General features: G+C 41.0%; 2 protein-coding genes across 2 annotated transcripts in view; one reads left to right on the forward strand and one right to left on the reverse strand.

The window, feature by feature from the left end:
- Positions 1-166: 166 nt before the first annotated feature.
- slc25a29l (solute carrier family 25 member 29-like) lies at positions 167-6,615 on the forward strand. The gene is made up of 4 exons (XM_079224656.1): positions 167-378; positions 1,681-1,724; positions 2,834-2,917; positions 3,782-6,615. Exons 1-4 carry the CDS (start codon positions 345-347, stop codon positions 4,541-4,543), a joined length of 924 nt encoding a protein of 307 aa, XP_079080782.1. The 5' UTR covers positions 167-344; the 3' UTR covers positions 4,544-6,615.
- A 271-nt stretch (positions 6,616-6,886) lies between these two features.
- Positions 6,887-24,311, reverse strand: part of fancm (FA complementation group M) — a gene marked incomplete at its 5' end in the record, with an annotated part of 38,610 nt that continues 21,185 nt past the window's right edge. Inside the window, 20 exons of the mRNA XM_079229832.1 lie at positions 6,887-7,362; positions 7,446-7,740; positions 7,861-8,200; positions 8,332-8,425; positions 8,498-8,997; positions 9,087-9,193; positions 9,339-9,498; positions 10,070-10,189; positions 10,355-10,429; positions 11,040-11,122; positions 11,255-13,103; positions 19,260-19,424; positions 19,930-20,078; positions 20,188-20,428; positions 20,556-20,762; positions 21,167-21,339; positions 21,707-21,811; positions 21,934-22,026; positions 22,202-22,334; positions 23,211-23,342. Of these exons, the coding sequence (XP_079085958.1) occupies positions 7,236-7,362; positions 7,446-7,740; positions 7,861-8,200; positions 8,332-8,425; positions 8,498-8,997; positions 9,087-9,193; positions 9,339-9,498; positions 10,070-10,189; positions 10,355-10,429; positions 11,040-11,122; positions 11,255-13,103; positions 19,260-19,424; positions 19,930-20,078; positions 20,188-20,428; positions 20,556-20,762; positions 21,167-21,339; positions 21,707-21,811; positions 21,934-22,026; positions 22,202-22,334; positions 23,211-23,342 (5,148 nt within the window). The 3' untranslated portion in view covers positions 6,887-7,235. The remainder of the gene's footprint in view (positions 7,363-7,445; positions 7,741-7,860; positions 8,201-8,331; positions 8,426-8,497; positions 8,998-9,086; positions 9,194-9,338; positions 9,499-10,069; positions 10,190-10,354; positions 10,430-11,039; positions 11,123-11,254; positions 13,104-19,259; positions 19,425-19,929; positions 20,079-20,187; positions 20,429-20,555; positions 20,763-21,166; positions 21,340-21,706; positions 21,812-21,933; positions 22,027-22,201; positions 22,335-23,210; positions 23,343-24,311) is intronic.

The following is a 24,311-nucleotide window of genomic DNA, read 5'->3' on the forward strand; positions in this document are numbered from 1 at the left end:
TTTTCTCCTTTGAACCAGTGACTGCTTCTCCTCCCGCCCCGGTACGGATATAGAAAGTTTCTGGCAGTGAGACCACTTAAAAATAGTGAAGCGTGTGCGCTTATATCGGCACAGCTCCAACCAGGCTACCGAGTCCGCGCGCTCATACCGTGATTCAAGCCTTAAAACCCAGCGGAGGAGGTCGCTCAGCGCTCACCAGCTTGGCTGAGCTTGTAAATTTACTAAATCCAGACGTTTTACCTGGGTGTTTTATAACAAAGTGTCCTCTAAAATACCTTGTGAACTTCGTCTGTCAGCCACCACGTTAGCTTGACACGTTTCAACCGTGATACTTTCTTGAGGGAATGGCATTGGACTATGCTGCGGGCTGCATAGGAGGTGAGTAACGAGCCGGTATTGATGTTAGCTTGTTGAGCTAACGAGCTAGAGCTAATTAGCGTTAGCCAGATTTGTTCTTTTTTTCTATAGTCAGGTAGCGCGTGGAGCTCAGACTGTTCGGGGGGGTGTGTCCCCCAACTGCCACGTCCAAGAAACAAAACACAAACTACAGTGAAGAGACTCAAACTCGTATGCAAACCCTGAGTGTAGTTTAAGTTGTAAAACGACATGTAGGGAGGGAGTGTTGTTGAAGTGTTGACATTCTTGAAATAGCTGGTTTCGCGTGCGTTAAATGTGCACGCGTCACATCGTTTTGTTTAACTGTGCGCGTGCGTGTTAGGAGCCTGGCGTCATCTTTTCTCTTGCTTATTCATCGTCAGATCTCAGCCCATTGGGCGTTTCCATTCCTGGAAGAGAACCAACCCTCTCCCCCTTTTTTAAATACAGGTTGACTGAGTTATTAATGACTTCCTGTTTTAATGGCGGCAATTAACAGCTAGTGTTTCCAGTACATACTCGCTGGGAATCTTGTCAGCTGTTGTGTCTTCCCTCCCAAGGCCAGTTCTTCCCAAACTACCCCAGATAGTCTCACTTTCGAGCTGGTGACATGAAAGGTTTGTCAAGAAAACCACGTGTCAGAGTTTAGTTATCTTAGTGATTTATGTAGAGATACGAGGACCCAAAAATAAAGCCACATTTGTGCTCCTCCTAGTCAGAGATATCTCCCCCTAAAGCTGATTTAGATTTACCCTTGCACGACTACAGACTGTTTTGTTCATTCACAGATTCAGACATGTTCTGTCCTGTACGCCTGTCCCAATGCAAGCTGGTCACACCCTAGTAAGAAGTGGGTATCAATCATTTGTAATGGGGGGCTCAAAACAAGTACAATTTTTATATCCGATTAACTCTTACGAACGTCCATGCCACACCATACTAATAAATGTTGTTTTTAAAAGCATTTTGTATCTTAGTGTTTTATATTCAGCATTGCAAAATCACGTTAATGAGTTGTCACATTTAAGGATTAGGTAGCTCTGGTGATTGAATACCTCTTGGCTAATATGTCCTGATATGACATGGTCAGAAGTTACTGTTGTATAATGGATTTTTTTGCTCATTGAAGTCAAGGACGGGGCACCGTCACACTTTCGACACAGTGGCTAGCTGACTACTCTGCTCAGTCTCGGGCCTGGACTGTTTGCCGTTGAGATGAGCCACAAGAATCTAAGGCGTTTTCTAATCTCTTGTTTCACAATTGACATTTTCCAATATGATTTTAAAAACACACTTGTTTTTCAGGTGCAGCTGGTGTTTTGGTGGGACATCCATTTGACACTGTGAAGGTGGGTGTCTGGTCCATCTTTTTCACTATTTGCTCAAGTTGGGCAATAATATGATTCAGTTCTAGTGTTGTAAATCAGACCACTCTGAATTTAAACCCAGATAATCTGGAGTTGGTCATCCTACAATAGAATGGGATACTTGAGGCAATATCAATGCAATCTTGATAACTGTAGCGCTGTTATTATTATTTAAATACTTGTGTTTTACCTGATGCAGATTATGTTTTATTTGTCAACAACCAAGTGTTACGTATACTGTAAAGTATTGTTCTGAACTTCAGGTTACATTGAAGTTCAGAATAAGAATATCTTGATACAAATAAAATTGTCATTTATCAGAGGCAATCTGGGGATATTTGCTTCAGTTACTGGCATTTTGCTGAATAACTCTGGTCTCTTATCCTATACAGTAAAATGTTTTCAGTAACCGCACATATGAAGTATTGTAATCACTATAGTTAGTACAATTGTTTCTGCAGTACTTCTTTTTGGTTTTAAGCTACTTGTTAAAGTCAATTTAATGGGAATAGAAACATATGTGTGGTTTTCTTGCTTCCCATTTGACCATTTCTGTAAAACTAACTTTGAATATGAGGTTGTCATTCACATTTGTTTAAAAAGTCAAGGAATGCTGAAATATAGCACACAATTGGGAGGCATACAGAGATGGTCAATGGTTTAGTTGTAGCTCTTTTATACCTTGCTTTCAATGTCATTTCTCCCTGAGCTTGTGTCTTGGGGAGGGTGTCTTAACAGCAACAGTCTCACTGTGTTGTAGATGAGAGAGAGAAATAAACAACCTCTCGATGGAAATATGACCTAGTAAGTATGGTCGAGGTATTTTATTTTTTTTTCTCTCACCCAATGTCTTGTCTTGCGCTATAGAAATATACAAAGCACAGAAGCTCTTTGGGTTTCTCATACAACTTCATCCTCGGTTAATTTTCTTCCCTCTTATGTCGCATCCGTTAACATATATTTTTACCCTCAAAGAACCATTTCAAAGCTCTGCCTGCTTGTTTCCCTTTTTAGATCTGTGTTATGTGGTTTGTAGTTGTTGTGGCCCTGTTGTTATCGTATGACTCTAACCTGAAGGTTGTCATCCACAGGTGAGGCTTCAAGTTCAAAATGTGGACAGACCTCTGTACCGTGGGACATATCACTGCTTCCAGTCAATCATACGGCAGGAGTCGGTAAGTTTGTTGTAAATGTCTCTTAACTTAAATACTAGTTTATATATTTTCAGCTGCATTTAAACATGTATTGGCTGTTAAATAATGTGCATGTCTTTCACCATGTGCTGTCTACTATGCCAAGGTTGAGAATGGTCACTGCTCTAAATAAAGTGTCCAGTTACAATCCCACCTCTAAACATGCATCAGCCCTTGATCAGCCAGCATGTTCCTAACATGGGGTGTAAGGGCTGACAGGGGGCGGGGCTGGGTGAGTCTGTTAGCCAGGGTTACTCAGGACCTTTTCTGCATGGGCTAAATAAAGCGTTGCACATGATGCCATTTGAGTTAAGTGGCGTAGGCTTGGTGTCACATGGAGGCTTTGGATTGTATTTCTACTGTAGTAAAATATGCAAATTACAATGTGTTCCCTCACATTCATATACGTGTGGACATTAATTTACAAAAAAGAAAAGATCAATCTGTTTATCTTGGCCATGATCTTGGCCATGATCTGTGACCTGTGTTATTTTGCCGTGTCCCACTCGGTTGTATGTGTACCTTGCAGCTGAAGCTGGCTGTCAAGAGTAAAAAAAAATCACCTTCAAATATAACATTAAAATGATGAGAACAAAAGAGACAGACATTTGGAATTCATTTTATAATTAATTAATATTTTTTTTAAGGACACATCAACATAAAACATGGCTGCTAGCTTGTCACTGCTCCCCTCTGAAAATTAATTAATTTGGTTTGCTACACTACGTTATGAATACTTACAAGCTTAATTATTTAAATAGTGTGCAGAAATGTTCATACCGGCTGGGCTCGGTAGAGATTCTGATGCGTCCCTCATTGGTCCGTGTAATCTGTCTTTGTCTGTAGATGCTCGGTCTGTATAAAGGCATCGGCTCTCCAATGATGGGCCTGACCTTCATCAATGCCATAGTTTTTGGTGTACAGGGCAACGCCATGCGCAAGCTTGGCCGTGACACGCCTCTCAACCAGTTCCTGGCTGGAGCCTCTGCAGGAACGATCCAATGTGTCATTTGCTGCCCAATGGAGCTGGCGAAGACGCGCATGCAGTTGCAAGGGACTGGAGAGAAGAAGTCGACGAGGAAGCTGTATAAGAACTCCCTGGACTGTCTGGTGAGAATCTACAACAAGGAAGGAATCAGAGGTATCAATCGCGGCATGGTGACCACCCTGCTGCGTGAGGCGCCGGGTTTCGGTGTGTACTTTCTCGCTTATGACACGTGGACACGCTACCTTGGCTGTGAGCCAGAGGATCCTTACATGATCCCCAAGCTGTTGTTTGCTGGCGGGATGTCTGGCATCGCTTCCTGGCTCTCCACCTATCCCGTGGATGTGATCAAGTCGCGCCTTCAGGCGGACGGAGTGGGCGGGGTCCACCAGTACAGTGGCATCATGGACTGTGTCCGACAGAGCCTAAAGAAAGAGGGGTGGAGGGTGTTCACGCGTGGACTCACGTCCACTTTGCTCCGCGCGTTTCCAGTGAATGCTACCACATTTGCCACTGTGACTCTATTTTTATTGTACATGCGTGAGGGAGAAGAGTGTAGCATTCAGGACTCTGAGCCTCAGGCCGTCCAGCTGCAGCCACAGACGCAGCCAACCAGCATGTGAGCCATTGTGCTGCAGAGAGAATTAGTCGTTCGCAAATCTATATAGCATTTATCTAGAAGAAAGCTGCAGCTTAATACAGGTCTATGATCTGTTAACTGGTGTCCATTATGAGAAAGGTAAAGTGACCCAAGGTAAAGCCCATGGAGCTTTAAATAATATATATTTTAAGATAAAGGTTGCACTTGTAAATATGGTTAATAGTCCATGGTTTTTGTACACAAGTAATTTAGGAAACTGTTAAAATAGTCACTGATGTACAGTGACGGTTACAGATGTTCTTAAAACTTGGAGTAAAAGTAACACTTTGTCTTTAATGCTGTGTTCAGGTCATAATGGAGTATGTCACCAACTGTTCTCCACTATAAGACATGCCTAAACTTAGTAGAGTATTCGCTGATAGTTATTGATTACCAAAAATAGTCTACAAAGTTTAGCATGTTTGCGAACATGAATGCATGTTTTACTGTTGCATTTTACAAATTTCAATCAGTAAAATTAATGTGATTTAAAGATGTTAACCAATACATGATGTTACCTCCATGGTGTCCAGGTCAAATCACCCCCTCACTATTTACCTCCACATTGTGTGAATACAGCATCTTTTCATAATGGTTACAAAGAAACCGCTTTACCAATATAGTTATTTTTTGAGGTGATGATTGTGTATGTAGTTTTAACTTTCTTACGAGAAGTCATACAAATTTTTTGGTGGAAATAATCACTGCTCTGTTTTGGCCTATTGCATTATGACAAACATGTTTCAGATACAAAAGCATGGAGGATAAAATATGTAATTATGACACAATCATTGTCCAAAGCCATAATGCTGATTTTAATCTTTTTGTTGTGGACATCGTACAGTGTCCAAAGAAAGCACCTTATGGTATGAGTACATGTACGGTTAGAGACCATTTTTGGCAGAGTTTTCACTTGGCAATGGATTTTAAATTGTGTATTTCCATGTAGTGCAAGATTCTGTTAGTGTCAAGCAATGATGGTTAAAAGTGGGCTTTTAAACCTTTTGCACATGTCCGGCTCCACATCCTCCTGTCAGAACAGTTCTGTACACACTGGCCTGCGCCACCTAGAGGCAGAAGAAGTAATAGATCTGGCAATTTTGACACTTTCAGCTGCAGATTTAGCATTTTGTAGCTGCTGGTTGTGAGTTTAAGAAAGTACATTATTATTATTTCTGTCATTTATGCACCTGTGATAACACTTTGATCAGACCACACAAGTGTTACAAGAATAAGTCCCTTGTTGTCATGAGTTTACTATCTGCCAATGACTGATATTTTGTAATGTTCACCAAAGTTAGAACCAACCTTTTTTGCTAAACATCCTCATTGGCTCTACTTCCTGACTCTAAAGTTAGGACAACTCTTCCCTCATTAACCAGGAAAGTCATAAGACAGGTGGACACAGTATGACCTCAAGGAATTTGACCTCTCTGTTACTCGGTTAACAGCTGCCCGAGTTCACAGACATTTGACATTTTCCAGGTTTGAAAAGATAACAAATGCATAAAACAGCGTTCATGCACTAAAATAATGCCTTTGTAAACCTTTGCTGGAGCTATTACCTTCCTTCCACACATTTTTATGTCTGCAGTTAATGACTACCGCAGTTATTTTTCTTTTTAAGGAGTGGCAGATGTTTGACTGGTCTGAAACCGCTTTGGGGTTGCCCAATGACATCATGTTGTACATACTGTGAATATGCTGGGTTTTGTTTTCATATCATCCTTTAAGTTTTAAAGGTGTGCATTCTCAATAGGCTTTCAATTTTCTTTAATTACAATCTATTTTTTGTTTCATGGTTTTAGCTCTTTATTTTGTCTGACTGTACTGGTGGATTATGCATGATTGTTGATATCTTTGAAAAAGGGCTGATTAACTGTCTAATGTGCCTTCATGTTCTGTGCTTGTTTATATATACACTATCTTGCACCAAAGCAGCATGCACACTATGTACTCTGAGAGAATGGTGAAATAAAAATCACATTGTTTTCTGAAAGACAGTTCTTGGTACAGTTCAAATACACAATGTTATGAGAATGGATGTATTAAGTGACCCAAAAGAAATCCAGAGAAGTGTCTTGTTAAAGAAATGAAAGAATGACCTCTAGTGGTGATACAAGGGTATCACAGGTTATGCTTACTATACACACAAACCTGACACTGTATAAAAATAGCCATGTTTATTCAATAAACTTGATACCATATTTAATTTTAGAGTAGCATTGTAAACAAATATATACATGATTTTGCAAAAACAATAAGTTATTCAAGTAAGAGTTCAGTATTGCACATAACACCATCTGACTGGATTAGTGTCGGCACACTAGTCTAAAGGGAAACACTTTTCACCCAAATGATTTGACAAGTGCAGCATAAAACAAACATGCCGTATATCAATAAACCCATGGTATTATATAACACACAAATTGAGGTGTATGGTGTTTCCCTTTCAACTTGTGCAAGAAGGTTGAATGATTATATTAAAGCACTTCTCATTGAGGTACAACTTCAGATAGATCAGTTACTGTACACATTATAGTACCCGTCATCCTTTGGTCCCTGGTGAGACAAGGAACAACAAAAAGGGCAGGGGCAGCGAAGAAAGAGAAAGTGGACAAATAAAAGAGGATAGATTTCAGATTGTTTTCCTACAGTGTTTCTCCTCCATGCTGCTAGCTGTTTTTTCCTGCTTTTGATGTGTTCATGAAGGAGGAGTCGCAGGAGTAGCGCAGGAAACGGTAGATTTCCTCGGCTCTGGATCGACTCATGCAGCCTCCCTTTTGTATGGCTTCAATGGAGCTGCGGGAGGAAATAAACTGTGTAAACAAGAGTGGAAAGAAGGTATCTGTTGTTCTGCCACATTGCACACCCGCTTCCTTTACCTGTTGATGAGTTGGGCAATTGAGCTGAAGTTGTGGCTCATGCTGAGTGCATGGATGTAGCTGACTGAGGGCAGGCTCAAGTAGAACTGCAGCGCCTGCTGCCTGTGCTGCCCTTTGACCGCCAACGGTACAGCGATGCCCCGCCCTTTACGCTGCTCCAGCCGTGCCAGGTCGGCCAATAAGCCGGCGCTCTGTTCAGCGCCGTCGCTCCACAGCAAGCGCATCCCGGTACGCACCAGTGCTGTCAAAGTGCTGTCATAGTAACGTGTTCGCTGAAACGGCCGTGACCCCTCGCCTGTGACGGTGACAATTATAAAGAACTGAAACGTATGACGATGTCACGAGGTAAATCAAATTCCTATATGTAATCAAATGTGGCTCAATATTAAGTCGTCAACACAGCAGTCCGACTCACCTGGCTTGACTCGGTCCTTCTCCACTATCAGACAAACGCGCTCAAACAATCCCTGCAAGCTGTTCACCCTTTCAGCCAAACGCTTGCGGTTCTGCATCGCAGCCAAGTCCGATTGGCTGTGCCTCTCCACTGCCGTGCGGTTGCTGACGATGAAGTAGCTGCCGTCCAGAGAGCAGACGTGGGCGGTGGCTGCGTGGCGCTGACGGAGGCTGGTCATCAGCTCCACCCCGCTACTGATGCAGCGACTGTCCACCAGAATGCAAACAGGTGCGGGGAGAGCAGGCGGCTCGCAGACTGATGAGTCCTGTGCAGTGGACGTCTGTGGAAGAGGTGCCTGAACCTGAAAGAAAACCTCAATGTAGTCAATTTAAAGTTTTACTGACTGCTTTGGATGTTTTAGTGACCATGTGCTTGGTTTAACAACACGCACCATATGGACAAGTGTGTAATTTGTAGCACCTTTGCTCATACCTGGGGTTGTTTCTTTGAGGATAACAGCAACTCTGGCTCTATAAAGTCGAGCTCATCAGAGAGAAAATGCTGATTTTCTAACCTTTGACGACACCTGCAAGATAAAGAAAATGATGCTCTAGTGGTTGATGAATGTGTATGTGCTACCGTATGATAATTTATTCACCTTTCCTTCTGCTGGTCCTCTCTCACTGAGCACCTCTGTGCCTTGCTCAGTAATGAGACCTTGGATGCTACGGTTGAAGACAAGGATGAGGAGGAGGAGGGTTTCTGCTGCGGCCGCTGAAGCCTGCTGGGCTCTGGCTGTACTGCCTTTGGCCACAGAGTGGCGGCAACACCCGCTTCTGTTGTGAGACTTCTCTTTCTACCAACTTCCTCCGTCTCCTCCTCGCTAGAATCATCAGGGCGTATGACACGGACGCGCTTGGTTTTCACCCCAGCTTTCTGCTCTGCTGGAGCTCCAGCTGTAATCTTGGCGCCGGCCCCCGCTCTTGATTTGTGTAAGAAGACACGCCGCCTGGTGGCATACTGCCTCCGTCCCTCCACATACGATCCCTCGGGCATAAGTTCAATGTCTTCAGCGTACTCCTCGGCGCTCTCCGCCTCCTCCACCTCACTTCCCACCACAAAGCTGTCCTCTGCATACGTTTCATCCATCTCAGGCACCTGGAGTCAATGATTAAACTTCATTTCTTTGTATCTGGTTTCTTTGAAAGTTGAGTAAAGAAAAGCAGAGATTATAATAGATAGTATACCTGAGAAAATATGTCCCTGTTGTGATGATTTCTGTAGGACATTTTGAACTTTCCCAGGACTGCAGGGCTTTTCACTGACTTCAGGTAAACGCCATGCATCTCTGAGTCTGCCATAGAGGGGAACAAAACAAAGTGTAAATGTTCTGGCACAATTCCTTCAGCATATTTAAACTCACTTTAGTAAATTAGATTTGAAATATAATCCACTCAGGGAATAATAAAATCACATTTCTTTGAACAAACATGGTGTACCATTCAGTCCCTGTGAAAGATGTGTGTTGTCGACCACAAAGCCTTCCAGAGAGCGGTTCTGTTCTTCTCCATCCTCTTCATCAGACGACACGTCTCCCCCCTCCTCCGACAGCGCTGCTTCTCCATCCAGGAACTGGTGCCCTTTTCGACATTTGGGGCGCTGAGAAAGAAACAATGGATAATGTCAGATTTGATGGATGCTACATGTGTCCGTGAGGGATATTTATAGACTTGGCATTTTCATGTAGGGAGGAAGGTGTCGTTATTTGGCAAAAATGGGTCTGAAAAATGCTATAATTGTGTTTTAATTTTTTCATACCAGATCTTTTAACAGCTTAATAACCATATTTAGTTTGTGAGTGTTTTTTTCTTTTCTTCTTATGTTAAACAGGTGGCCACTAACAACTCTGCTGCCCCCCAGTGGCCCCAAAATAAATCAGTTATTCCAGGTATACAGACCAGCTGTAAGAGAACAGTTCTTACATTTACAGAAATACATTTGCACACTTAAAAGTATAGATAGTATATTCAAGTTTCTGTATGAGTAACTCAGGTTGTTTCAAGTTGCTGGAAAAATGACCTTTTGTCATAACTACAAACCACCAGAGGAGCTGAGTTTGTATCAACACAGGTGTCATTCATTGCATGCAGTGACAAGAAAACATGAGAAATTAAATGCTATGATTCAGATTCAGATCCCAGCGCTCTGCAGAGCAATCTGTCACACAAACCTTGGCTTTGCCGTGTTGGACGTTTTTCCGCTGCGCTCCGTGTGCTATGGTTCTGCACGTGAACGCAGACTCATTCTGGAAATCATCATCAGAAACCGTTTCAGCCTCCATTTCATCAGACTGGAGACCAACGAGGAGAACAAATGAGTCCATTAAATGATTTATGAAACCATGAGGAAATCATTGGAAGTAATGCATTAAGTGAAAGCATTTCAAAGCACATTGACTGTGCTGAGCAGGTTGAACATGTGGCTTTATTTACTGCTAATGAAGTATAAATCTTACAGTGTTAAGTGCAGCTGCACGTTTCCTCTTCACAGCCACCCGGTACGGCGAGTCCACGTCACTGGGCGTCTTTGACTAGCAGAGACAAAACATGTCACATGTCCCATACATACACATTACCTGTAAACAACGCACGGTAAGCAATTTTCTAATTTATTCATCAAGATATGTTTTGACATTTCGAAAGCTACAAATGCTTCCTCACTGCTTGCAGACTCGTTGCCATGACAACTGCAGGTACCTTGGAGGGGATGGACAGAGGCAGTCGTCTGAATCAGATATCTCCGGTATTAGTCGTTATTTTTGTACCCCACGGGATGACATTTTTCTTATTTACTTGGTATTTGTATTATGTATACAAAAACATAAAAATTTCAGTGACCATCTTTTTGTGTATTATCTCACTAATCTTATGAAAAGAAAAAAAGAGAGAATGTATATCAATTAGAGTTGCAACAATCTTAAAAATTCTTAAATGTGAATATTTTCTTCTGCGATAGCAAACTGAATACATTTGGACTGTTAGTCAGGACACATTTGAAAACATCATCTTGGGCTCTGGTGATTAGCATTATTTAGCAATATCCTTTTAGACCAAATGATTAATCTAGAAAACAATCGTGATATTAGAAACATACAAAAATAAACATTAGTTGCAGCTCTAATATCGACAGGCCTTGCTCACCACGTCCGGGGACGACAAAGCTTTGACCTTGTTCTGATGTCGCCTTTTATAAACCACAACTTCATCCTCACTGTCACTGTCCACTAAGAAAAAAGGTGGGTCAGACAGAAGGAAAAAAAAAAAATCAGAAATCTCTAAAGCAGGGCAAAACAAATGATACCAGTATAAAGATATTTTAAGTTTAGGAATCATATTTCTTTTAAAGGCAAACACACCTGGATGAGGAGGGGAGTTCTCCTCCAGTCGTCTCTGTTTTGAGCTGGGAACCAAAGACCCCGGGGGCCGAGGCCCGGTGAGGCCGGTCATAAGCAACCGCCTAACTCCTGGGGATGTGATTGGAGATGGGAGAGCAAAAGCTGTAGACACCAAGGGTGAAGCTAGAAGAGACGACGTTTCTCTCTCCCTTTGCTCTGAAAGCACGTCTGGTGTCGATATCTTGGATTCACTGGACTGTCGAGGCATTCGGTGTCTCAGGAAGCTGCAATTGGGAGTGGAAGAGTTCGAGGCGGCTGGCAAAGACGCTGCGGAGTCAGCCAGCTTTTTGGGCTGCGGAGAGGTCAATATACACGGGGCAGGAACAGCCTCGTCCTCCGCTTCGTCAGAGTCCTCCAGGGAATAGCCGAGGTCAAAGTTGACAGAGTAGTAGTCATGGGAGCTGTCAAATGACTGAGCTGTGATCACCTTGTCTGTCATTGAAGTGTCTGGGACAGATTTACTTGGTGCTGCTGTGTGTTTTGTCTCTGTGGTGCTCGGGGTGATCAGCCGGGCATGCGGAGTGTGAGTTGTTGGGGTAAATGTGTGTAAAGCGTTAGACATCTTTTTTGCGCTGTTAGCAATGTCTCCGGTAGTGGCCGATGTCCGGGACGTGACGCCAGGAGTGGAGATGTCTGGCATGGTCATCTGTAGGAAGGCCTCATCATCCCCAAACAGATCCATGCTCTCGTCCATCTGGGCTCTGCACTGAAAGTCCCGGTCATCTTTCACACCCACACCATGTGTTAAGTCTGGTATTTCCTCGTTCCCCACATCATCCCACCTCTTTTTTTCCTCCGTCTCGCCATCATTCTCTATATTTATCTCTGTGTACTTCTCAGCTTCATCACCAACCCCTTCCTCGTTGTAAATCACATCATCTGTCTCCATGCTGTTGTGCCTTACATCCTGATTTTCATTCATTTCGTCTTCCCCAAAAACGTCATCCCAGGTTGGACTGTTTGATGCCACGCTGACACTGTGCTGCTGCTGCTGCTCCTGACGAGGTCGGTCATGATACGGTTTACTGTCCTCTTCATCAACTGGAGGCTCGTCAGAGTTCGCCCTCAGGGGGGCATCGTTAGCGTCGCTCATCATCACTTCATCATCATTGTCGTCCACATCTAGGGAAAAGCTGACCTGGAATGGCGGATGAGGCCACTGCGGAGAGGGAGAAAGTGATGGAGCAGCCATGTCGGCCACTAAATCTAAAGTCGGAGACGGTGGATATCGGGACAGGAGCTCTGCCACGTTGGCCAGGATGACCTTTAGATTCTGATCTCTTCCTGGGAGTTTAGCAAAGGAAAGAGGAGGTGCTGAATCCCATTTAGGAAGGTAAAACATAGCCTGAAGTTCAACATCTTCACCTTCATCAATCTTTGTTATCAACTGTGAAGTTTTGTCATAATTTACAGCCTCAGCAACTGTGGGCTCTGACTTTGTCAAATCCTCGTTAATAATTGCACAGTCATCATCATCGTCATTGTTTGAGGGAAAAGGACAAAGTGCCTCAGGTCCTTGGTGATCTGTGATGTCTTCATAAAGTGCCTCACTATCATGTGCGACAAGAAGTCTCTGTTTTGTCTCAGTGAATGTGGAAACTATGTTCTTTCCGTGTGTATTTCCCCGATCTCCTTTGTCGTCGAAGTATTCCACATCAGACAACGTAGAGGGAGGCGGTTTGGCTTTGTTTTTCGTCGTTTTAGTGCAGGTCTTTGTTCCCTTCTGCCTCTTCTGAATGTTCTTCACATGGCCAACGGTATCCGCTTTGTGGAGGTAAGGAAGAAGCTCCTGTTCATAACGGCACTCCCCCTGAACACACACACACACACACACACAAAGTGTATAAGAAATATCCCTCAGCAGGAGAACCAAGGTCAGGGAGCTGTAATCAGCCTCTGGACTTGCCAACCCTTTTACGGCACACGTGACACAAGCCAGTTCACCAATCAAACAGCTTGTGGGTTCATGCTCCTACAGTAATCTAATCAGGAAGTGTCCTATGAAGAGTTGTCACATTGCAGCAACACATGGAGATCAGTCTGATGTAACGTCTCCCTTTGATTTATTTGGCTGACAAAAACATGGGAATGTATTGTTGCAATTAGACATTGATCACCAGGATGATCGCCAAGAATCTACCCAAAATTAAGACTTCTTCTATCTCTTCCTTGCTGTATCTTAAGCACGAACGCACAAATAATAATCATCCAGCACCTGTGCAAGCCATATGACCTGGAAGTGATTCATCTCGAGTGGTATCCTGCTTGGGCCGACGGGGTGCAATCAAACCTGTGACCAGCAGGATGAAGATGCTCACTGAACGGATAAGAAAGAATATAATCCTTTTCCATACACCTACACACCTACTGTACACTTGTTTATAGTACCGTTATCTGTTTTTCGGTGCACTTTATATCTTATATTCTATTGTAAATGTAATAAGTTTATATTTCTTGCCCTGTCTTGCTTTTTGTTGTCGTTTGTGTACTGTCAAGACAAATTCCTCGTATGTGTAACATAACTGGCAAATAAATGGTTCTGATTCGGAGTGTGTATGGAGAGCAAAATACATTTTTTTCCTAAAAAGAAGACAATACAACTAGATAAGAGAAGCCCTTATGTCACTGTAAAGCTTCACACGCTGTGGGAATGATTTGAATAGAAACAAATGGCACTATTGTTAGAAATAGGAATCCGTGCATAACAGACCCTTTGCAGTGAAGAAATTGGTAATTTCCACTTTTATTATGTGATAAAACTGTGCATTAGTGTCAATGACTAAGCTTCCATGTCTGGGACAGGTGACCCGTGCTTTTTGATCCAGAGAGTTTGGTAAGACTCTGCTGTGTGTTACACCAACAGGTCACTACGTGTAGAAGTATTACATGGTGACACCTGCCCACCCATTCAACGGCGTGTCAGACAGAGCACTGACTGTCAAACTGTTGTTTACGTCTTACACGTGATTTCAACACCAACTGGATTCACTCCAAAAGAGAAGTCTCGGTAAAATCAAACTGATTCCATCTGCTGCTCATCTGGCTAAAATTAGGCAACGCCCTAATTGCATCATCTTTTGATGATTCAAACCTCTATACTCAGTATTCTGTAAAACAAAAAAATGTGTTGACGAGGATCACCAAGTCACACATGTCTGTACAAAATGTCCTAGCCACCCAGCTCATATATGTTCAGTGTGTATGAAAGTGGTGGAAAGACCAACAGACTCGTCTTGATCAGCAGGTTTCTACTTTGAGATCTGGTGCTAGAAGGAAGGGCAGTGCCTCATCGGGGTTGTTTGCGAACACACTCACGTAAAGACAGCTTTTGAAATGTCATCTCCAACAAAAAGACAGTGAGGGTAAGCCATTATAAAAGCTGTAGATCATTTAGATTGGCAATAACCGACTAAACTGTATTGCAAAAATATCAACACAGAGCTTTTTTTATGAGCTGCGGGTCTCTACAGAAAGTTGTATTTATAGTACATGCCCTCATTTATGTTATTGTCCTGCATTTAAATAAATCTGATGAATAAATCACAGTTTTGTTGTGGCCAATCCATCTATAACAAATCCTTAATATTCCTGTATCCCACAGACTTAGTTTTGCGAATAGCTGTCCACTTTGCACAAAGAGCGACGCCACAGGACGTTCTGAAAACCCCTGATGGCGTTTAGGTATTCAACGATTTAGTCCACACTCAGGGAATTCATTATCCCCCATTGAAGATTAATTTTAATATCTCATGTATAGTTGACACCCTTTCGGTAAAATAATGAGTGGAACCTTTACCCCCGACCAACTATTAGTTAATGATCAGATTAAGTCTGCAGATCGAGAGAGTCGCAGACTGAAATAAACTTTATGACACGGCCGGAGCGAGAGGATCAGAGGGTTCGTGTCATTTCTGACTGAATGATCATCTCATTGCACTACAAGGATCAGACAAATGGGGCGCTCGTGAACACGCACAAATGATGCATCCTCCTTGTTAATCAGTCTGCGTGACTTTTTTCCAAACTTGCTCGCTTTTAGAATAAGAAATCCTGGAGTTTCTTTTGTTCTAAAATTGGTAGATGCAGATCAACTGACGACACAAGCTGCGCCAACTCAAATGATGTAGCAAAGACTGCAAACTATTAATAGAGGGACTTTGGCACCGTTGCTATGAAGTAACTGGTTATATGACAAGCCAAGAATCATTATACAAATTTGCAGATTAAAAGATGACCTGAGGGTGGAGAAAGAGTTTGAGGCTTTTATAAAAGCTTCTTCTGACGTCAGCAGGTGATACTCGACTAGCAACAATGTCAAGCAGTTCAGACAACAACAATAAGCAAGAATTACATTTGAGACATAATACTTATATCACAAAAATACATTGCAATTTGATTTTTTCCCCTAAAAAAAGTACATAATGATCTCCAAACTACTGTCTTTTTTTTGGGATTAGATTAGATATTCCTTTATTAGTCCCGCAGTGGGGAAATGTCATCTTTAATTTGTGTTGCATAAATGCAAGAAGGCAAATCCAACTTTGCATAAAAAGCTCTTATGTACATAAAGCCATGGCATGTTTTAAGGTTCTGGAAGTGTTGTTTATACTCTAAACAACTCAAGCACAATCAAACATTAACTAGTCTACATTAAATATCAACTATGTATTCTAATAATCAGCTATATCTGACTAATGAATTTGTAAATGGGAAGTCTAGTCTATAATTGTGCGTCAATTTAATTCTCAAACTGTTTGTCTTCTTTTATCTTTTTTTTTTGCATCTGTTTTCTGATCTCCCGCTCTCCCCTCAGCCCAGTACGCTACATATGTAGGTCAGCTCTGCCCAACCTACTTCCAGCTTCATGGATTTATGTAACAGTTCAGAGAAGCGTTACATAATCACAGGAGAGGAGGCCGGCCTGCCTCGTGTCTCCTCCTCATACAGAGAGAGAGCTAGCGCAGGAAAAAACACAGCATTGTTTTGAACCCACCCAGACAAACAGAAAACAGTCTCAAATCAGATTAATGGCTTTTTGAGTGCAAGGCTATTGGAGGACATGACTGGGCCAGTTTTATAAGAAAAAAATAAGTTTGGATTTTCATTTCAGGTGCTTTATTTTGTTTTTCTCCTTCTTTTGTTTCTAGAAGCAAAGGATCAGAGGGCCTCTCTGCAAATTCAGGCAGTAAAGACGAGTGCAGCTGGAGGAGAGGCTGCTTGTGCGTTAATAGGAACAAAAGAATGGATGATTACTGGATGGGACTTCTATACTATTCATAATCAGAAAAAGTAATACTAACAATACAGTACAATAGAGCACAACCTCTTAAATCTTCTAAATGTATCATCACTAAAAAGGGAAAGTTCATGTTGAAACCATGTTGAAAAACGTGTACTATTGATATATTAAAAGGATGTAGGGATATAATTACTGTATTTTTCTGGAAATGTTAAATTAATTACACAACATCTTTCAAAGAGGTTTTGCATCTCACACATTGAATTACATATAAATGGAGTTTGGCTCATACAGCAGCACTCATTTGAATTAAAAAAAAAATTACAGACACAGGTATCCAATTATTATTTATGCATAACCTGCTGCAGATCCAGATTAAACATTTCTAAACATTTATTATGATTACATTTGGTGGACTGGAGTTAACTAATTGGGCATCACTGTGTTCATTGCCATTTTGTAGTTTTTTAATATACTGCATTTACTTGACTGCTGTAGTTACTCTGTACTTTTCACATTAAGATTTCAGATTTTAAAAATCAATGATTAGTTTCTCAAATATTAAACTACCAAACAATATAAAAAGTAATTAATGGTAGCATCCCCCCACAAATTTTGACTGCAGGACTTTTACAGAGAACAGAATATTTTGACATTGTATACTTGCTAGTTGTAGCTATTATATTACAGAATGTCTCCGATATAGTATTACTATTTATGTATTATATACATACACATATACACTCCATCTCATCGGTATTAAATATTTCAGTCTGAACCAAAGGTGGTGTACAATGTACAGACTCGTCTTGATCAGCAGGTTTCTACTGTGAGACCTGGTGCCAGGATGAAGGGCAGTGCCTCATCATCATCAGTGTTTGCAAACACACTTCAGAACAGACAGCTTTTGAAATGTTCATCTCCCACAAAAAGACACATAGTCAGCAATTATCCAGGCTGTAAATCATATATAGTCATTTCCAATAACTCCACCACTGCGGTATTTACTGTTACAACAATTAAAAAACAAAAACCAACAGATCAACAATTATTTCTTCACACCATGTTCTACCTCCGTCCCATTTTTTGACAAACAACCCTGGAGGCAAACACTGTGTTGGGCTGTAATTAACACCGTTTTAATGTGTGCTGAATACTTTCAACAGGCGAGGCTTTACACTGATGAGATCGAATACAATACAAACGTTATCAATGGTGTTTCCATGTGGGAAATAAAACAAAAGGGCTGTGTTTTTTTTTGCTGATCATAATTGAAAGATATAGGCCAGTTTACACCTGTGGATACATTTTACTATTCCGCTTAGTTTAGATTTATTATTTGTGAATCAATATGTCCTGATCTGTATTTTTTTAACATGTAAATTCAGGATTATTCTCATAAAGCGCACCGAACCAAATTAAATATACAAAACAATCAGACCTACCTATTAAACAGTGTGTAAACATAACTGGAGTGCAGGTTGTAACAGTATACCGGCAACACAGTATTGACGTTAATAATCATGACTTTAAAAGCTGAAAGCTGATGTTCATTTAGTAGTTAATTATAAACGCTATAGTGAGGCTAGCATGTAAACTAATATGCTTCAGTTGAACTCAATCCTTTAGAGATCGTTGTAACTGATGACATATTGAGAATAACAACAATAATAATAGTAATAATAATAATAGAGTTTAGGTTAAAACGTTGGGGACAAAAAAAAGGTAATAAAAGCCCACATGTTAGTTCAGCCAATAGTCAATTTTACCATAATCTCTGACCTAATTTCAAGGATTTGAACAAACTCAGAGGTGTTATCGATTGTACAATCTTGTGAAACAGCAGATGGTGAGCGGTCTTAAAAACAATATTTGTTCTTTGATGCTGGGAAGGGATAGGCCAAATGTAAACAAAGTCAGAAAGAGTATAATGGTGGCTAAATTAAATAACAGGTACTGCTTATGAAACCACAACAGCATGCTAAAACATATTTCCTGTTGACATTATGAAGATTCAACATAATAACAACTGTTGTGTGCTTCTACTAGATCGGATGTCTTGCTGATATAACTGATCCATTCAAACTCACAGAAAAGATTGCTTTCAACCGGCAGCTAAAGACCACGAGCCAAGCCGCTATTAGGTCAGCAGAAAACTAGAAGCTCTCGCAGCAGCAGCTTTATTACGGAGGGAGAAAAACTAGTTGACCATGTTGGCATGGTAAAAGTAAATCTTGATCAAAATTCACGATATATTTCCAGTGCTCCAGGATCAGATTTCCAAACAGAATGTTTGTTTTGCCTTAAATCTAATTCGAGAGAAAGAAGACAAGAAGCTCAAAAACAAATTTGCCTTCCAGCTCAAAACGATGAATGTAGTCACTCAACACAAACCACAATCTGTTCACATTAGACTCAGCTGACTCCTTCCAGTCTGGTGAGTTTAAAGTTGGTCTCCCTTTCAAAAACACAGACTTCTGTATTTTCTTTTTTTTTTTTTTTTTTAAATTCAAATGTTTTGCAAGATGTTTGGTTAACTTGCATATACCTTGAATTCGTGGTTACATGCTCATCTGACTAACTTATCGAGCTGCTGAGACACTGAAGACGGAAGCTCAGTTATTATCCTTCATACCACAGAGTAGCATTAGCTTTTATCTTGGTGCTCACAGAATTAATATACGGCAATATTATTAAAAGTAAAATTGTTGTTGTTCCCCTTCTCACCTCACTTTCCTCTCTCATAGCGTCTACGAGCTCCATCACCTTAATGAAGTGGTGGCAGCGGAGGGAATGATCGACACCATGGGTAGGAAGCGCTTTGTGCTGCCAGTGTCTCCACTCCCACAAAGATAGGTCTCTGGACGGTGGTCCACTTTTGGAAACTTCCTCCTATGGGACATAAAATAAGGTAAGTAAATATTTACAATATATTTAAGCTTTTAACAGAAGACACAGGAAAATATAGAACGGTTCTCGCGCATATTTAAAACTCGGGGTTAGGATTTAGTAAATCTGAAATCACAGCAAACTAAGTGGCCATCATGCATTGTGAAATCCTTTTCTACAACATGTTATGGTCTTAATTCAACTTCACTACCTTCAATGTGCCTTAGTGGTATATTTAAAGATGGCAGCAGGCTGTCACATCATATCTTGGCCAAACAACCCTTCATGTTTTGTATGTCATAGTCTACACTGCAAACATGGTCATAGTGACAAAAAAATGTGTTTTATTGAATATTAAAGGGTCTTGATAAAGAAACACTACACTGTATGTGGGTTTCAAGGCCTGGATAGGTATGCTAGCCTCAACAACTTTATCTTCATTAAGATTGTCTTCTATGGTCTGGTACTTTTCAGACCTGCACAACAAAGACAAGAGAATGGAATAAACCTGAGGTGGTAGATCACTGGGCAGAGACATGAATCGGGACGGTTTCAGGGCTGGATGAGCTTCATCTTCCTCCAGCCTCATGGTGGACGCCCACAGGGAATATTCAGTACTGCTCAGAAACCCATCCGACGTTGTACTGCCCTGTCGAACTAACACATTAGGCACAGACAAACTCAGAAAAGTGCATTTTTTCCTAACCAAGGTAACTTTTCTTCTCCATCTCCATTTTGTATGAGCAAAATCTGCCTTATCACTCACTCAGGTTTTGAGGGTAGATGAGAGAGGCCCGTCCCTCAGAATGGGACTGTCGCCCCCTGACCGCCCGCCTGCTGCTCTCCTGATGGTCAAACTGGCCACAGATAATGTGCATCTTATGCATGGTGGGGTTCACCCCCCCGGGCAGCATGCGGGGACTGTTGGGGTACATGTGGAAACTGCGTTTGTTGCCAGTAATGGACTTGTCTATGCTGCGCTTGTTGCTCTGGCTCTGGTTGTATGTCTGAGGAAAACAAAGGTTCAAAGTTAAGTATAGGTGGTATTGTGCATTTGGTAGAACATTTAACGTTTAACTCAAGGCTCCGCGGCTCATTTTGTCTTGTTTTTATTGATGCAACTCAAACACTCACCCTCTCCTCGCGTCCCTCAGCCAGGATGACAACAATTCGTCCCTGCCGCTTACGTCCAGTACGCCCCATTCGCTGCACGAGGCGGATGGGACTGTTCTGTGCATCGAAGCAAACAATGAGGTCCACCTCTCCGATATCAAGCCCCTCCTCCCCGACACAGGTCGACACCAGTGTGTTGAAGCCTCCCTGACGGAACCTGGACACCACCTACGACAAAAGTGAAAAGAAGCTTTAAATAGCTAAAGCATTTCAATCTTTCCATCTTATGTTGTCATCCTAAACTCATGCGTATAGCAGTCAGTATATACAGTGAATGTTGTATGTAAATTCATACCTATGCCAGCAACTTAAATTGAGGTTGTTGCGTACATGTTCAAATCATAAAATGTTTCTTTAATAACATTAAGGATCTGGTCTATTTTTAGAATATGATTTGTTTTTACCACTAATGTTCATTGGAAAATATAGTTGTATAGTTGAAACAGACAAATATTTTTGCTTGATGTAGAATTGCTATAGGTTGTTCTTGAGAATGTTATCACCATAATACATTTTTATATTTCATAATTTACTATATTTACTGTAAATCTGCACTACTAAAGTGAGTCTACCTCCAGTTGTTCCTTTTGTGTGAAGCCTTTAACTCCCTTCCCTGTTGAAGCTTGGCCCATAAAGGTCATGACCCGTATCAACGGCACATGGTGGTTCAACATGGTTGCGATCTCCTGCACGCTCTCACGAAACGACGAAAAGATCATCACACGCGTGCTTAATTCCTGAGGACCTGAAAATTAATAAGACAGAAGCGAAAACGTCCGATTAAAAATGACGATTTATTATGCCGGTTCAGATGCAGCAATACTTTGTTCTGCGATCCTCTCCAAATTGTATATGTCAAGGTTCAACATCAAAAAATATCTCTTTGCATTTGCTGCCAAGTCTAGGTTCACTGTTCACATCACACGATAGAACTCCAATGTTGAATCTTTAGGGTAAGCATAGCAAGCAGGTTAAACAGCTTGAACAGAGGGTCTTTCTCTTTTCTGTATTTAGAACAGAGGACATTTTTTAGATTTCAGTTTTAACCCAAAACAATCACTGTGTCAATGTATCAGAGTCAGAGCACAGTCATGCTAAAATAAGTACCTCACCCTTATTGTCTGCTGAGCTCTCAGCCCACCGCCTGAAGTGCTGCAGCACCACCTCCTCCAGCTTCTCCAGTTTGGGGTGACTGTAAATGAATGGCTCATCTGGACCTAGAAGTATTAATCGTAGCAGATATTAGTTAAATGCATGATGTGTAGCTGCACAAATCAAATTAAGAATGAAGAAAGGCTCATGCATTTGACTGGTATGGTATGAATGAGTTATCAGGTACCAGAAGATGGCTTCACAAACATTGCTTGCATCTCATGGTAAAGGTCCATAAAGACGGGGGTCCTCTGCAGCTCATTTCTGGCCCTGAACATCTCTGAACCAAACAGGGCATGGTGAGTGCTCATCTCAAAACATCATTCACAGACATTACACATTATCAAGTGTCTAAACACCCAGAGGCACTGATTAATCTGGGGTGTGAAAGCATGTAGAGTCCGTGGGTAAAGTGCAACGAAATACAATGAACGCCTGAAAGTAATGTGACCGACCTTTGGATCCGTCCATGATTCCGTGGACGTAAAAAAAGAGCGACCTGAGCCCCATCTGCATCAGCAGCTCGTAGCCATGGTACAGGCTGATGCAGAGGGCAAAGTCGCCCTCCAGCATTCCCTGCTGCGGACCCTAGAAAGCAGGAGAGCAGGTCAGTTCCCAAATTCATTTCGAGAAGAATTTTATGTAAAAAGGCTTTGAAAATAAATACTGTCTTATATCCTTGCTTCTAATGTATTTCAATGATTGCATGATTTTAACATGTAATTAATGTAAGCACTGCATTTAGCTTAATTCTTAAATTGTATATAATAAATACTAATACGTTGATGCTTTTCGGGAAAATCTCAACTTGGACAGAAAATCCATATATTTGTATACAACTACCAGGTAGTGGTCTAAAAGCTTTACAATAAAATACAGAACAAATCCAATAATCTAGATGGGTCATATTTATAGACCGTCTTGAACACAATGTGATTGAATATTTTCTTCAGCCTCTGGAACAACTTTATGGAGTCCCAAAACTAGCAACAATTAATACAACAAATATTTATTTAAAAAAAAAATGTATTTCACTCCCCTACGTAATTATATTTCACTAGCTCATTTTACTTTTCAAACTTTTAGTTCTTAGTTCACATCTAATCATTTACAGTAAGTATTCCGTTTATTCCCCTTGAGACATTTCCCAAAGCGCCAGCGTTTGCTTTGTCTGTTCTGGAATGCACTGCATCTGGCTTCATGAACAGTACCCATGATTGTTATATTAAGGGATTTTACATTCAAGAAAACATTCTTAATAATTTTATATTCCATCTCTGCCAATTGATCCCCCTAAATACTACTTTTCCCTGATAAATGCTTTTTTGTTTCTGCTAATCCTTTACAACATGTTTAAAGTGTGCCAGTAATTATGCAAGGTTGTGTATCATAAACTGTGTACTAACTAGAGCACACAATTTATTGCACAATAGCACCCAAGGATTCATAGAGCAGAGTCCGTGCCTTGATACATGGTTGTGGGTTCTTGCGAAACTGATCCCTGGCGAGGATGATCTGGTATTTGCCAACAGTCCGCAAGTCTCTGTGTGCCATGACCCGGTTCTGGACCAGTCGAGACATGAATTTCTGCAGAACCTGGCCGGAAGAGTAACAAACAGATACGCGGGTCATCGATAATGTCACAGCAGAGCCATTTCCTGTGCTAAGGGGTAATGGGTAACACACACACACACAGTACACAGTACTACTTAAACGAGAGAAACATAATAATACTGAAAAATGTTGATGTGTTCCTTTTTCTGCCATCGTTTCCTGATAATGGGAGGGGAGATGGAAGCAGTTTGTCAGATGGACATTTTAACAACATCTATTCATCCTGACGACCACAGATAATGGAAGGCTGCGTCATTACAATTTCAATTTCAGCTGTGTGGAACTGTTGCTCTAGAAACGAGAACACGAAAAAAAGCTCTGAAAGAAGAAGTGGGCCGTCCTTTGGAATAAATTGGTTAAAAAAAAAATGATTTTGTTGTATTTATTTGTAAATAGTGATGATAAGATGAGCTAGGGAGGCCAAATTATTAGTCAGCACACATTTATACAAATGTCACATTCATAGTTTCATAGGGCTATACTTTAACATTTATACATATATTTTAAAATATAGTATACATACAAATATGTATCTTAAAAAGGATCGTTCAGATTTTTTTGAAGTGAGGTTGTAAAGAGAAAATATATAATAACACAAACATTCAATAATTCATATGGTATTTAAAAAAACACCTTGACAGTCACCACTGGGATAGAACAGAGCACATATAACACCATAACATACACACATATATTTCACATAAAATATGTTTCAAAATACCTTGAAATATATACGTTTTGGGACTAAATGATTAACATAAAAGCGTCACTGCTACATGACATAAAAAAAGAGAGAAATTTAAATGTAGATAGAAAAAAAAGATATAGCTAGAACGTAATGGATTATACAAGTAGAAAGTCTTCTACAGCCAATCTTTGATCTTCCCATGAACAGATAGAGGTAGAAGTAGCGGTTTACCCAATAAATATATTCTACATTACATATTTACA

The sequence above is a fragment of the Taurulus bubalis genome, assembly GCF_910589615.1.
Source record: "Taurulus bubalis genome assembly, chromosome: 1".
Classification (NCBI taxonomy): domain Eukaryota; kingdom Metazoa; phylum Chordata; class Actinopteri; order Perciformes; family Cottidae; genus Taurulus; species Taurulus bubalis.

What these genes read in the sequence shown, in the direction of transcription:
- slc25a29l (XM_079224656.1), top strand. Translation starts at nt 345, where the DNA reads ATGGCATTGGACTATGCTGCGGGCTGCATAGGAG. An exon ending in ATCCATTTGACACTGTGAAG is followed by an intron (nt 1,725 to 2,833) that starts GTGGGTGTCTGG and finishes TGTCATCCACAG; the next exon opens with GTGAGGCTTCAAGTTCAAAA. An exon ending in CAATCATACGGCAGGAGTCG is followed by an intron (nt 2,918 to 3,781) that starts GTAAGTTTGTTG and finishes CTTTGTCTGTAG; the next exon opens with ATGCTCGGTCTGTATAAAGG.